The sequence below is a fragment of the Melopsittacus undulatus genome, chromosome 4 (assembly GCF_012275295.1).
Source record: "Melopsittacus undulatus isolate bMelUnd1 chromosome 4, bMelUnd1.mat.Z, whole genome shotgun sequence".
Classification (NCBI taxonomy): Eukaryota; Metazoa; Chordata; class Aves; order Psittaciformes; family Psittaculidae; genus Melopsittacus; species Melopsittacus undulatus.
Window position 1 is genome coordinate 107,361,504 of NC_047530.1, and position 14,660 is coordinate 107,376,163.

The following is a 14,660-nucleotide window of genomic DNA, read 5'->3' on the forward strand; positions in this document are numbered from 1 at the left end:
ATATAAATCCCACACAACTCCCCGTATTCTGCAGCATAAAAGCTCTTATTATACCATTAACTTTGAGGCATTTTTTGTGTTGGGTCTTTGGTTTGGTTTTCCCTTTTCTCATTTCTGGTAACGATTCGGGTTCTCACGTCTAAAACTGTTTCATGTCGGTAACATTCCTGCCCAGGGAAGAAGTTTTAAATCCTTTTTAACAATTTACTCTTTGATAAAACCCAGATTCTACCCCCTGGATATTTACTGTGGAAGAAACATGGTTTTAAACTGTGCTTTTTAAAAATAATAGAAGCTATTCTTCCCCTGAAGAGCTGAAAAATCAGTAGGCATCATACAGAAAACATTCCTCTTCTCCCTGTAAAACACTCCACCAATCCTGCAATCCCATTCTTTCTGATTGAACCCTAAAACTAGGGAACCTCACTGCAAACTGCGAGTCTGCAACCAGAATTATTCATGCTTTTGTCATTCCTCTGAGAAGCCAAAAAGGCACCAGATGTGCAATTAACAAACCATACAGTGAGTGGTGAGGAGAGCTGGGCTTTATTTTCCTAATTCTCAAGTTACCTTCGAAAGGAAAATAAAACATCTTTGCTATCAGCAATCTCTATGGCTGACAGATGACAATATTGCTATACTCTGTTAACTTCTTTAAGGAAACACTTGCTAGGGAGGAGGGTTCCTTGTCTCTAAATAGTTCATCCCCTGCCATCAATAAAAATGTACTTGGAACAGATTCTAAATATGTGTTAGCTGGTGACGTCTATTTTTAGAGGCAGTGGATAGAAACAAATAAGTTTTGCATGAAAATGTATTAAATAAAAACAAAGCCGTATCCGTGGACATGAGTAGCAGAATGTGTAAAGGCCAAATTCTTTCCAGCACGCTTGCTGGATCACAAATGCTCTATGGAGTATTATATTAGGTTGACAGTTGAGTTATTAGAAGTGTAATCACTCCTCCAAAGGACAGATGAAACCTTATGAAGGAAGCCTCCCTTTCCCCCTAAGGTGCTCAGAGCAGGAAGGATCCTACACAATCCAGTAAAATCATCCTTAAACGCAATCAGCTCATGACAATAAAAAAGCAGCCCCTCCTTAGCTCCTTGGGGAAGAAAAGGACTTTGCAAAGCTTGAGGAAGAGATATATACCTAGAAGAACATATCAGCAGGTGCCAGCTCAAAGTAGGAGGCATTATCAAAACACCCCTTTCAACGTAAAGGTCTTTCCCAGCAATAAACTGCAGTCCTTGCTATACAAACCTCAACATCTATACTTCCAGAACTTGCAATCCAGACACTGTACCGGTTGGTTTTGGCTATTAACAGCAATAGGGACATGCATTCAAAGCACAAATACTAATAAAGCCGCAACACCACATTGCAGAGTGCCAGGCAAAACTGAACATTCAGGCCCCGTGACTGAAAAGCTCTTGGCATTTATTCCTCTCTGAACTCCTCAGGTTAAGACGATCACAAAGACATGCAGCTATACAGCCATTCCACTCCTTGAGACAGCAACACGTAACACGTATGCAAGTGCAACAGCCTGGTTTCCTTACAGACCCGTTCCTGAAAACTTTCAGCCGTACGCTTTGATTATACAACGTGATGACAGTCCCAAGTGAAATCACTGACACCACTCGCTTGCATAAGATTAAACAAACGAACTCTTGCATGAACACAGTGTGAGCAGGATAAGACAAAAAACATAACTCTTGAGGGCTAATCTGTTACTTGCCTCTAGATTTATCAAGGCACATAAAGACGTTGACTTGTATTGCAGACATCCAGGCACTTAGAATTAACTTATTTTGCAGAATCAAGGACTGTAGAGTGATTTACCTTCGGGTTCCAGCGTGGTGTCTTCAACAACTAAATTAAACGAAGGTCGAGCCAGGGAAAGTCCAGCCATGGTGACCACCACCAGGCACATAAGGCAACCCGAATCCCAGCTGACCATCTTTTTAGAGTAAATTCCTGGTCCATTTCCATATCTCCATGTGGACTTTAATCCCATCTGAACACCTCTAAAGAAGCATGGAGAGAAAGCAGTGCCTTCGGCCAGGGTAATACCTCCTCCCTTGGAACGACGGCTGCTGCTGCTGTGGGGAGAAGAGAGATTTAACACTGTCAGCAAAAACATCTTCAAGCACAAACCCAAAAGGTTCAGAAAGCCCTGAGCAGAGCTGTAGGGAGAGGGAAAGGAGGAGGAGGATGGGAAAAAACAGTTTTCCAGCTTCAAGAATATGTGAAAAGTGAGTGACTTTTCATTTTCTGTTAGCAGCTTCCATCATCACCTGAGGCGTAACCAAGTCCTCCTTGTTTTCACAAAATCACTTCTCAGCACATATTTAGAGAGCTATTTTACTGACAGAAAAATATACAGGTTTTAAAGCAAACCGAGAGGCGCACACATGTGCAGGCACATAACCTGTAATGCTACAAAATTACCACAATTATACAAATTATATTCGTGTTATTGTTTGAAGGTTTATGTAAGTTTGCCTTGGTTTTCATTCCTTCACCAAGGCAGTTCTGCAAGCCAGCTGAAGCTGCAAGAACTCAGTAATTTTCCACAAGGAAAAAGCACAACCAGTTGAAAAACACTTCTTTAGACTTGGATAATCTGGAAAACTGTATTTCACCTTCCAGCTCCAACTGTATTTCACCTTCCTTCCAACTGTATTTGACTTCCAGCTCCCCTATGGATGGACCTTCTTCTGACTCAGTTCAGTGTCCTTCTAAAGCCTGAAAGTCCTGTACAAGTGGAAGGCTCCAGTCTTTGTGGGGATACTGGTTAGCTATGTGTCATTACAGGCAATTAAAACCCTTATAAAGGATGGTACAGGCTGCAGTTTAACCAAAGACCTCCCCAGCATTGTTTTCCATTCATATATGCTAAATTGTGTGCGCACGCATTTCTCTTCTCTCTCAGCAATGGTTATTGATCTATATTTTTTCAGATAAGATAAAAAAATAAGTATTTTATTCACTGTAAAACTAATCTAAATGGATGGAGTTAACTGGTAATCCAAGCACGGGCTGATGGAAAAGGGAAGTGGTACCAAAGTAACCACTTCTCCCTTAATGGGACCCTGTTCCCACCACAGGAAGAAGACAGGTGAGGGTCAGAAGAACATCCTCACAGGGTGATTTAACAGCTCAACCAGAAAATTAGACCTGATTTTCCACTTCAAAAATAAAAGATGGTAAACCTCAGTCAATGGATAACACAACCTGGCCAATGATTCATCTTAGATGTGACCAAACCCAACTGAAGACTCGAGAGCACTTGTCTTGAAGGGGAAAAGTAACAGAAAACCTCTTTTTCCCTCCTGCTTTCACCCTTTCACCATTTGGATGTGGTATGGTACCTCAGCATACAGTACACAGACACACAGCCAAATATCCTCCCTTTATAAGGCCAACCATTAAAAAGTGTTTGCAGATTTTATTAGCCTTTTGCTACCTGCTGTGTACAAACCAAGTTCACAGAGCTAAGGACAGAAATGCTGTCGAGGCATCTTTTATCTGGCTGCTAGATACAGTCACATCTGGAATTAGTAGGAACAGATTTTAGATGACATAAATAAGGCACTTGGGGAAAATAATTAATACACACTATTTCAGGTGAATCCTTGGTACTTCAGGGCAAGCTTTTCCCTCCTCAGCTGGTATCAGCAAAAAGCTCAGTCCCTTTAGAGATTCAAGCATAATGCAAGCATCATAGACCACAAGCTAGCAACTACTATTAAACCTCCAGTGAAAACACCACCAGACCACTGCATAAACATCAGCAAAGAGCTTGCCCAGCTCTTCTTTAAATAAGCACTGAGCAGGTGTAGAACTGAAGAGAGCTCTGTCTCTGGGACTGGACTGCATCTGGGAAGGGATCGGCTCAAGCCCTCCTGGATGCTGCCACCCCAGTCAACCACCAGACCAACAGACCCACAACCACGGCTCTGTAGCTCAGTTTATCCAGCTGTAAAGTGGGTAGGAACCCTAATGAACAGGCTGGATGTAATGCTGATTTAATTGCTATAAATCATCCTGTAAATTCCAATTAAAGGCAATGTATATAAATGAGAAAATCATAGTTTTGCAAAAAGAAAACATACCAGACTGCTAGCCTGTATTCCAGACCCCAACAGCATTAATTCCACCTATATTTCAGCTGGCTTAGATTTTTAAGCTACATTAAACACCACTAAAAGCACGTTTGTGGTTCCTATCCTCACCCTAAATGCTGAAGGTAGCCACAAGGCTACCTGACCATGCATCTTCTCACCTGTAGATACTTGCTTCTGCAGCTGAACATCTGCCAGCAGAACGAAGGGACTCTTCACTCACAGGGCACCACAGAATTCAAACCCGTGGCTTGCAAAGGCACAACAAAGCACACATCAGAGCTCTGGACCCATCCATGAAGCCACACCGCTCTCTACCACCACAACAGCGACCGGGGTTCGAGGGCTGCCCTTTGCCAAAAGAAGCTGAGTCCAACGAAGATGAAATGAAACCAAATTCTTTTCATAGCTTAATCGCCACAGTTGCCGGGGGACGAGTCTCTGGAAAGACCTCCTGTGCTGGATAATTATGTACCTCTATCTCAATGTTTGGAACACAGCCCCAGCATGCTTTTTGGCCTCCACAATTCTGGCTTCCTGACTACAATACCATAATCCCTCCTGGAGTCTCAGACTCAGTGAAAGCCACACGTAGTGTTTATTTTTCCCCTTGAAAGGGAACTCTGTCTCTCTTCTCAGCCTACACTTCGGGGAGGAGTTGTCAGGCTCCAATGATTGATGGCTCTCCTTGCCACTCGCTCATCAAGTCAATTTTCACCTCGTCACATACCTGCCCAAATTTCTTTGCCAAACTGACAAGCATGGGAAAGCAGACTGGTTTGGGAGCCCAACCAAATTCCTCCGAGCTGCACTTCAGCTTAAACGCACTCACACACACAAACAAGTAGTACTTGTTCAGCAGTGGCATTAATTAAATTCAATGCTCAGTGTTCTTTTTAATCTACTTCCATTGTTGTTTATAAGATGTTTATCACTCCCCGGGGAGAGCACAATTTGTAGAGTATGTTAACCGAATCAATACACTGCTCGCTGTACAGCCCTTCAGCATCTCGCGATTAGGCAGGGAACAGCAAACTCTGAATGAAATACGGCTCTTCCCTCCACAAAGAAATCTCCAGCGCCCTAAAAGCCCAGTAGCTTCATCAGAAAAATCCAGGTATGAGCAGCTTTACATACACGTACATATAGCCACACATAAACATACACGCGTCTATAAACATATATACACACGTACGTAACTAACAAGGCTACATCGCAGTTCAATCTCCAAGCAAATCTGAGCATCCCAGCTATTAAACATTAATTCTGGAGGACTAATGGGAACCGGCTGGCAGCTTCAGTACTTTTGCATTGTTCGAACTTCTTTCATTCGCTTTCCAGGACTATCCTGGTTTTCTCAAGTCTTTTGCCACCAAAAGATCGGGGGGGGAGAAAAAGGGGGAAAAAATCTGCATTTTAATTGACATTCCAGAGAGAGAGAGAAGTCCCGAGGCTGCTGATTGCTGTCTATTCAGCCCAAACAGGCTTTTCAGATGAACATGAGTAAAGGCTAGTGGAAGATTTACAGGGATTTGGTACAAAGGAGACAATGAAGTTTTAAATGTTGATAGCGTTTCACACCGAACGCATAATGGGTGCCTGTTCCAACGGGACGTTTTGCATTTAAATATGTATTTCATCGCGGATTTCTCCCCCCGCTTTACCCCGAGCACCCCCTCCCCAGCCCCGCGGCGGGCAGGACCCCCCGCTCCGGCGGCGCCGGGCTGCGGGCGGCCGGTCCAGGCGGTCCCATTCCGAATCGGGGGGATGCTCCCCGGAGGCTGAGCCTCCCTTTCCTCATCCCCGCTGTCACCGCTGGACACCGGTCACAAAGATACCCACACACACAGCCCCACAGAGACCATCAAGTGACAGAACGGGGAGCACGGGGGGAACGGAGTCCCCCGTCGCATCCCAAGCTCCTCACCGGGCACAGAGCGCCCCGGAGCCGGCGTGCACCAGTTGCGGGGTCCCGCACCGGCAGCCCAAGGGCTGCCCCCAGCCACCTTACAGGGTGCCGGTGCCTGCGCCTCCCCCCCCCCCCCAAACCCGCTCGGTGCCATTACCTGCGGCGAGGAAGCTCCAAGGGAAGGGTCCGGTCTCCCGCAGCAGGCGGGCTGAAGCGCGGCGCCGGGCTGCGGTCGGAGCTCCTCCGGGGACGGTCAGAAACCCTTCCGCAGCCGGTCACTCCGCGGGCAGCCCCGGCTGGCAAACCCGCAGCAGCGCAGCGGGGCGCATCCCCCGCGGGACGCGGTAGGAGGGAGGCGAGGCAGGAGCCTGCCCGGCGCCCGGTCCCGTCCCGTCCCTTCGCTCGGCTGCAGCGGCTACCGCCTCAGAGGGGCGAGCCCGCCGTGCCCGGCGCCAGCAGCCTCCTCCCCCGTGCGGGCATCGCTGCTGGTCCCGCTCCGCTCCATCCAGCCGCCCGCAGCTTTGTCAAGCCGACAGCCCCCTCGGGTGGGTGGTGGTTTGGGTTGGTTTGGGGTTTTGATGGGGCTTTTTTTTCTCTCTTCCCCCCCCTTTCTCTTCCCCTTCCCCTCTCTCCCGGCGCACTCCTCCGGCTCCCTTCCTCCCTCCCCTGGTCACTCCCCCCGCTGCAACCCGAGCCGTTTCCTGGACGGCGCTGCTCGGCTCTGCCAATCGCGGCGGACGCGCCGCCGGAGCCCCTTCCCCCGCCGGCCGGTACCGCACAGCCCCACTCCTCTCCGCCGCTACCGCAGCGGGGACCGGCGCTGCTGCCCCCGGCAGGGGCACCGCGGAGGAACAGGGGTAAGGCAGGGGCAGGAAGGGAGCAGAATCCCAGCGGTTTGGGTTGGAAGGGACCTTAAAGCTCATCCAGTTCCAACCCCTGCCATGGGGTTGCCCCGCTCACAGTTTGGAAAGGAAGGATAGGGAGAGTGCTGCTCGGTGCTGCCCGGGCGCAAGGCTGGGCGGCATCGGCATCCTCATGGAAAAGTGGTCCCAGCTCAACAGGTTCCCCCAAAAAGCCTCTTCAAGAGCCCTTTTGGCTCAGAAGCCCTTCCTGGCCTGTGGCCTGTTAGCTGGAGGGGATGAGCGCACAGCACCAGCTCCGTTTAAGGAGCCTTTCAGTGCAAAGCCTGATCTCAACCACCTGGTGAATGTGTCTCACAGAGCACCTTTACTAATAGTGCCCAAACACGGGAAGTTGTCCAGTAGTTGTGCAAATACCATCCGCCTGCACAAACAGATTTAAAACTGCATTAAACCAGCATTTAAAATTCACTCTAGCTTAACCTGATACATGCTTAATAAAACATTTGCTTTAGATACCATTAGCTAAAAGGTTGTTAATACAGAGTCCATGTAATGCTTGCTTTGGAGAGTCAGCTTGACAACAAAATCAATAAGCGGTGGTTGCCTCAAATTAAATCAGTGCTCATCAATTTAAAGCTACTTTATTTAAGCATAGCTCTACTGTACATTGTATATGCTGCGTGCAATATTGATCCAAGGGGATTTTCAAGGACTGTGGCTGCATGGCATAGTGTAACTCCCCATTTACATGCTTCCAGATACCAAAACCAGGTTTTCCCTGGGACATATACTTACCTCCCAGCAAGTACTTTCCCACCATCACCAGCAGTAATTCAGGCTCTATGGGGGACATCAGACAAATTTGTAATTGATTAGAAACACAGGTTTAATTGTTTTTCCTGGTGTTGTTCCTAAAGCAACAGGCATGTGAATGTTCTAATTGAGAAGCTGAGATGTCACAGTCAAGATCCAATTTTCCCAGCTCCGGCATGTCCACTGCCCATTGAAAACATTGTTAACACATTCTCACATAAATTATTGTCCGGCACAGGAAGCTGTGATACCTTTCCCCATTCACCAATATCTTTGCATACTCTGAAAGAGAAGGAAGCATTCCACTAAAAATGACAAGTCCGAACACCTATTCCCAATGTCTGGAAGCACTTGTCAGAATTTATTCTTCTGGGGGATGAAAAGATAGCAGTCTATCAATAGCAGCCTTTTCTCTTAAATGAGCCACATTCTCCTAAAGTGGCCCACAACAGCCCAGCTCCTCCATCTGAGAAAAGCAGAAGCATGTTTGGAATTAAAAGGGGGGAGTAGAGGGGGGGATCAATTCTGTCATCATATTTAGGCTTCAAGAGATCTCAGTGGGCCCAGGGAGCCTTTCATAGCAGTTAGGCTGCTGAATGAGAGCATAATCTCTTTACAGTTTTTTCCTCCTCCTCTCAAAGTGGCTGGGATCTTTTCTGTGAGCCCCCCTGCACGTGAATGGTGTGGCTAATAAGCCTATTAATGAGGTTCCACAGCAGAGTGTGAATAGGTAAATAAGCCCCAATCTGTTGAGGTTCAGGAGCAAGGGCAGTAAAGCCATCATGAACTAAAGGTGACAGTTTGAACTGAAATAGGAACAACAGCTCCAGGTTTCAAGCTAAAGAATAGACAGACAAGGCACACATTCAGGCTCCTTCTACCCCCTACCGAGTCCTATTTTCTTCCCCATTCTTCCTCCTTTATAAAATGTCTTGAGTAGTCACCCATTTTTTCAAAAGCTCTTGAGACGTCCTTTTTCATCCTGGCAATGATACATCAATAGGGAGGAAGGAAAATGAGGACACCAATGCTCCTTTGCACCGCAAGTTTCAAAAGCAGGAACAGTGCTGTGTGTCGTGTCCCCCCCTTCCCTCGCATATGGAAACGGGGGAGGAGAAAGCAAGTTAAATTGAATCTTTCAGCCCTGCCAGCTCTTTGTCAGCGCTGTCAGCTGGACCCTGGTCCCCCCTCCGCACGCAGGCAGGGATACGGTTAATGTTCAACAGGGAAGGCACAGCTGGGCTCAGCCCCATCTCTGCTGAGGAGCAGACAGAGGTGAGGAGATGGATTCATTTCCACTTGGCATCTCCTCTTCCTTGGCAGGGTGAGGTGAAGATGTGCCTGATTCCAGGCAGCTCCCTGGCTGGAGCCACCAAGAGCCCAACTCAGGGGCTTTTAGAGATGAAGGTAGAAGGTTAAGCACAAGATAAAGAGCTTGCATCAACAGAGAGATGAGGTGAGATAGGCAACCAATGCCTTCGAGTAATGTGGAAAAAGTCACCTTAGATAAAAACACAGCATAGAGCTTCTGAGCAATGCTCAGTTCTAATCCTTACAGAGCCTCTGACATTTCTTTTAAGTGCTGGAGAGGTTACTGTAGTGAGGGCTCCACAGAAAACAGCTCCTCAATGTGATCCCAGTGAGGAACAAGCCCAGGTCCTGCCACATTGCAGACAGATGGCAAGGGAGGCCATAGGTACCTGAGGGAAGACAGTTCTTCATTACTGTTCTATTTTCCAGGCACAGGACCTGCTAACATGTCACATTTCTATCTGATGGAAGTAGGAATATAATACAGAATATTAAATAAAGAGAAAGAAAACTCACACATCCAAGTTCAGACATCTATGGAAAGAAATCCTCTAGATCCTAATTCAATCACACACCCCACTGAGGATTCAGCTTCTCCACAGAAGATGCTGGGAAGCAACATTTCTTCCCCATTATCCCTTGTTGTGCTCCAAAATTTTTGCTTGACCATGATGGATGCAATTAAATACTTGTCCAAGATTGATTCTTCCTTTTAAGTTCTTCTAAAGTGCCTAAACCCAAACTCTGGCAGCTAAAATATTTACCTGGTTTCCAAAGTATTTATGGCTGCCTTTCCTGAGAGCTTTGAACTTGTTCTTAGGGTGCCAAAGAAGCAGATCATAGGAACCCACTTCTGAAATCTTTCTCTGCTCCAAGACAGGCAAAGATGCTCTATACATTTGTCAGTGTCTTAGGGGAAAGTCACTTTGTGTTCATATAAACAGGATCCATTTCTAACAGAAGAACTGCTATTGAGAGGCTTCCATCGCTAGTCCTCACCACGGATTACTTCAAGATGCTGCTGAACTGAAAACTGAGATAAGAATTTCTTTATATTAATGCCAGGAGATCCAATAATTATCCATAAAAGTGCAAAGCAGATGGGCTACCAAGTACTTTGCAGCAAGATATATATGGGATGGAGGGGAGTGAAGTTCCTGGTATGAAAAAGGATGGTTTTACTGGGGGATTATCAATAAAATCCTCATTCTGGTTAAGCTGCAGAAAGTGGCAAATTAATTGCTTTGTCTATCAATTTTTGATCTCCCTCTGCATAATGCACAGCAGAAGCTTCTAAGAGACTCTGCTTTGTGCTGTAAGGCCAAAAGAGTAAAAGAGATGATGATTTTCACTGCTGTTGTGTCAGTGTCTTGTAATGGCATTTGAGTATCAACGCTCCCTCCAGATTGTTACGCCTTGTAGCCATGTAACCTTTCTGGTACTCGTCTCATTTTGTGTCTTAAGGAAAACACTAAAAATCCCATCTTTTGCTGTTATTACACTGTTGCAAGATGTATTTAAACAGGAAATGTGGTGTGTTATGAGCAGGGTATTACATTAGGATACTGGACATCTGATGCTTTCTGCCCTTCTACATCAGCTTTCCTACACAGTCCTGGGAAAGGCACTTAATTTGTCTGTGTCCAAGCTCTCCAGCTATGAAATGTGAATCATAGATGCTTCCTGTCTCCCACCCTTTATCCAGTTCATCTATTTAGATGGTAAGCTCCTCATCTCTGACGGTGTTTTTTATGCATGGCTTAGAACAATAGGACACTGATCTCAGCTGGAACCTCCAGGCACTTCCATAATGCAAATATTGAATACTAAATAATCAAAATAAAAGAAAATCCTCAATTTATTATGTATTTTCTCATAAAGAATTTGTCACACGCTGTCCTGGTGGAGCACCTCTGGCTTTTGAGGGATAGTGTCTCTTCTAAAGGAGTGGAAAGCAACATCCATTGGAGATGTTTTAACAGTGAGCTCCCTTAAAGCAGGCCTCAGAGAAACCATGTGAATAAACTCCCTTTCAGCACTGAGCAGGCACAGCAAGACAGAGCCAGACTTATAAAACTGAGAAGACAAAGGCTGCAAAGACAATTTGTCTTTCTGTTACAGAACTTGGATATATTTTGCTTGTTGGCCTGCGCGCTTCTTGTTCCTGCTTCCAGTTGATCAATACCCACTGGTTTGTGTTACTGAAGCCCTGTTGTCCAACTAGACCAACTGGTGGTTGTGGCAGCTTCCCTTCCAATGTTACATAAGATCAGATTCTTCTCTGGTGACACCGCAGGGTTCAGCTCTTACTTTCAGGCACAACCTCAGAGCAGAAGGTGTGAAGTTGGCCTCACACCAGGGTTCATGTTACACCCTGGAAGGGGCAGAAAACTACATGATAGGGATGAACAGTGTAAGCAATCTGTTCATCCAGGGCAGGGTCCTCTGAATCCCATGCCGTGAATCCCAGCAGACCCCTTCTGCTTCCCACATCCTTCACTGCAGTGCCAGGCTGTGTGTTTCTGCTCTGAGTCCCAGCTGCAGACACAAATGGGCACAGTCACCCTCTAGCAGCTCAGAAACATGAAATAAAAGTCTTTTTTGGATGCTTTACTTCCCACAACCCTGGGTAATAAAGCACTAAGTGCCTACAACTATTTCCCCACCTCATTCTTCTCATCCCTCAAACCATCTTTAAGTCAGCATTCCACAAGCAGTTCATATTCTTCCGTCTCTCCCCATCCCTTGCACATCATTCCACTTCTCTATCTCCTACCATAGTTTTCACAGGAATTTGCTTCTTCCTCTGTGTTTCCCATCTCCCTCAGTGAAAGCCATGTCTTTTATCAGTCCCCACTGTAAGATGACCTCCTCCTCCACTTTGCCAGGTGATTAAGGTACCCACAATTTTACTTGAGAAACTGGATTGCCTTGGAGAGAAGCCAGTGACCTGCCCAAGAAAGCCTCCACATAGACAGGGAGGCATCAAGGTTTAACAGCCCTCGCTTGCTAACTCTGTAACCACATTCACAAGCTGCAGTCCAAACAACATGGGATGAGAAGGTAATGGTCAGGCAGGTAAAGCCCAAGCACAAATAGGGATTTGCTTGTTTAAGGAATATGGAGTTCCCTGAGCAAAAGTCGGAGGTTTTACCATAGCGAGGTTTTACCATAGCAAGGTTTCCCAAGTCGCCATGCAGACCCAAACCATCCTCTTTCCCTGCTCACACAGACCCAGAAAACACACTTTTCTCTTTCATTCCTTTGTGTTTTAAAGGGAGGGTTACAGGGGAGCTCACTTTGCATGAAATCTAGACTTGCATTACTGAATATTCATACGGGTATCAATGAATATTCATATATGTATGACTATACAGCGATATTTCAAAGCTCAAAGAGGTCTGCGCTTGATTTAGATGGCCAAGTTGAGGTGCTAAAGATGCTTTCCATCTCTCAAAGGACAGAAAAGGTCGTATCATTGATTGCTGGATGAGAAAAAACCCAGTAACAACCATTTGATGCGGACTGAGCAGAGAAACAGATATTGCTGGAGACTCCCAGGGCTGCTGAATGCAATGGATCAGGAAATGTTTTACATTGTGGATACAAGTAAGGAGGCCAGAAACTTGATTACAGGGGAGACTTAGTTAAATATTCACTGGGATTCATTATGTGAAAACCACTAGAAAGGAACATGTTTCTACAGGAAGGGTAGGGCCGTTTTACTCTTGCTTCTGTTGTAAATTGCTACTGATGTGTGTATACACCAGCTACCGTCCTCTAGTGGGAGGAATACAGCAGGTCTATGTGGATCTGCAGAAAGGATTTGCTTGTTGTTAATGTTAGCTGGAGATAGTGCTCCTTTAATCTGCTGAGGAGAGCCCTGAAGAGCCAGCAGGACTCGGTTATCTGACCACCTCGCATTTGGTAATCGGGTACCATGAGCGCTCAGGGCAAGAGGAATGTTATAAGCAAGGTTTATAAAGCCTTAATGCTGTTGCTCCTTCAGTCCGATACAATAGTGAGTGCAAAGCCTGAGAGCAAGCTGCACAGAAGCTTGGAGACTGGGAAAGCCACATGATGCTTTGGGTTGAGCTCTGCCATGGGAAGGTGATGGCTGGGTCTCAGATCACACATCCCAGCCAGCATCACTATGACCAGATGCTGGTGGAACCAGCACACTGCTTATCCCACATGGCAACGTGCTCTTTCCCCTCTGCTGTGAAGTGTTGAGTGAGCACTGAGCACTCAGGGACCTTGCTTGGTGCTGCCTTCTATCTGGCTGTGCACAGGCAGTGCTTCCCAGCCCCGGCCCTTGGCTGGTTGGGAAGACCAGGTCCTAAGAGCATAAACCCAGGCAAGAAAAAAACCCCAAAACATCCCAGTAAAACCCCTAAGATGCTTCCTCTGAGGAAACTGTGTGTGGAGTACCCCCCTGTCCCATACAGTGCTCCTGTCTCCAGGCACAGACAGGCAGTCCTGGCTTCCAGCTTGGGATGCACAGGACCCTGTCCCACAGACATCCCCCATTAGGGACTCAAAAGAAATGGCCTCTTACAAGCCCTCTCCTCAGCTCCCCAGGCTGGATGTGTCCCCAAACCTTGCATATCCTTTGAAAACAGCAGTCATGAAGATCAAGGACAGATGATAAATCTCCCCAGAAAAGCTTTTCAAAGGGGGCTCTGATTTCTGCTGGCATATTCAGCCTCATTACATGCAAATAAGGGCAATTCAACAATGAATCTGAAAGCAACAAGTTTCATTTTCACTACAGAAGACAAGAAAAGCATAGCGAGGAGTCAGGAGATGGAGAAACACTGAACCTCCAGTGACAGCACTAATAGGAGCTTTTCATGTCATGCAATGGGTAACACACCATGCTGGCCAGCAAGGTAGCTCTGCATTAAAAACACAGCCAGCAATTTCTCTCCTGTAAATCTTATTCCCTGAAGCCTTACATTCAGCAACCTACTTTCTGAGGGGAAAAGGCATAAAGGACTCGTCAGTCCCACCCTGCTCAGCATGTAGCAACAGGCTCCCTGTTAAATGCTGCAGAACACAGAAGCTGAACCTTTTCAAACAGAAACTACTGTGATCTCCACTGTGCATCCAAGAGGGAGTGGGAGGGAAAGCAAGAGGTGAAAAAGGGAGCTGAAAGCGAAGGAGCTGCGTTTGCAATTGTGCTCAGTGGGAAAAAGACCATTTACAGATAAGAAATAACACACTGCTTAACCCTGCCTCTGCAAACAAACAGGCAGCAGTAATGACAAGTGATTGCTGTGGGTCAGTGGGTTCCCTGGGATGGGGAGAGGTAGGGAAAAGAAGCCAAGGGAGGGGTGTCAGGCACTCCTATGGAGGTAAAGCCCCACTAAGACTATGATGAAGCCAAGACATGATGTGGAAATACAACGTTTCTATGTGCATACCCTGGCCTGCCTCTGATCTCCAGGTTTCTGCTGGTTTGGGGCTAAGGAGCAGACTGGGAGCATTTTCCAAAGGGATATGGAAAATGGGGTTAACCCCCACCTTCCTCAGGAAATTATTTGTAATAGATCACACAGGAAAATGATGCTGTGATTCCATCTGGTTAGAGATATCCAGTTGTTTTGTCCTCCAGGAAAATGTGTCTGGT

General features: G+C 46.5%; 1 protein-coding gene across 1 annotated transcript in view; it reads right to left on the reverse strand.

Moving 5' to 3' along the window:
• FGFR2 (fibroblast growth factor receptor 2) overlaps nt 1-6,635 on the reverse strand; it is a 71,473-nt gene extending 64,838 nt beyond the window's left edge. The window contains 2 exon segments of the mRNA XM_034061358.1: nt 1,848-2,107; nt 6,199-6,635. Of these exon segments, the coding sequence (XP_033917249.1) occupies nt 1,848-2,022 (175 nt within the window). The 5' untranslated portion in view covers nt 2,023-2,107; nt 6,199-6,635.
• Nucleotides 6,636-14,660: the final 8,025 nt, after the last annotated feature.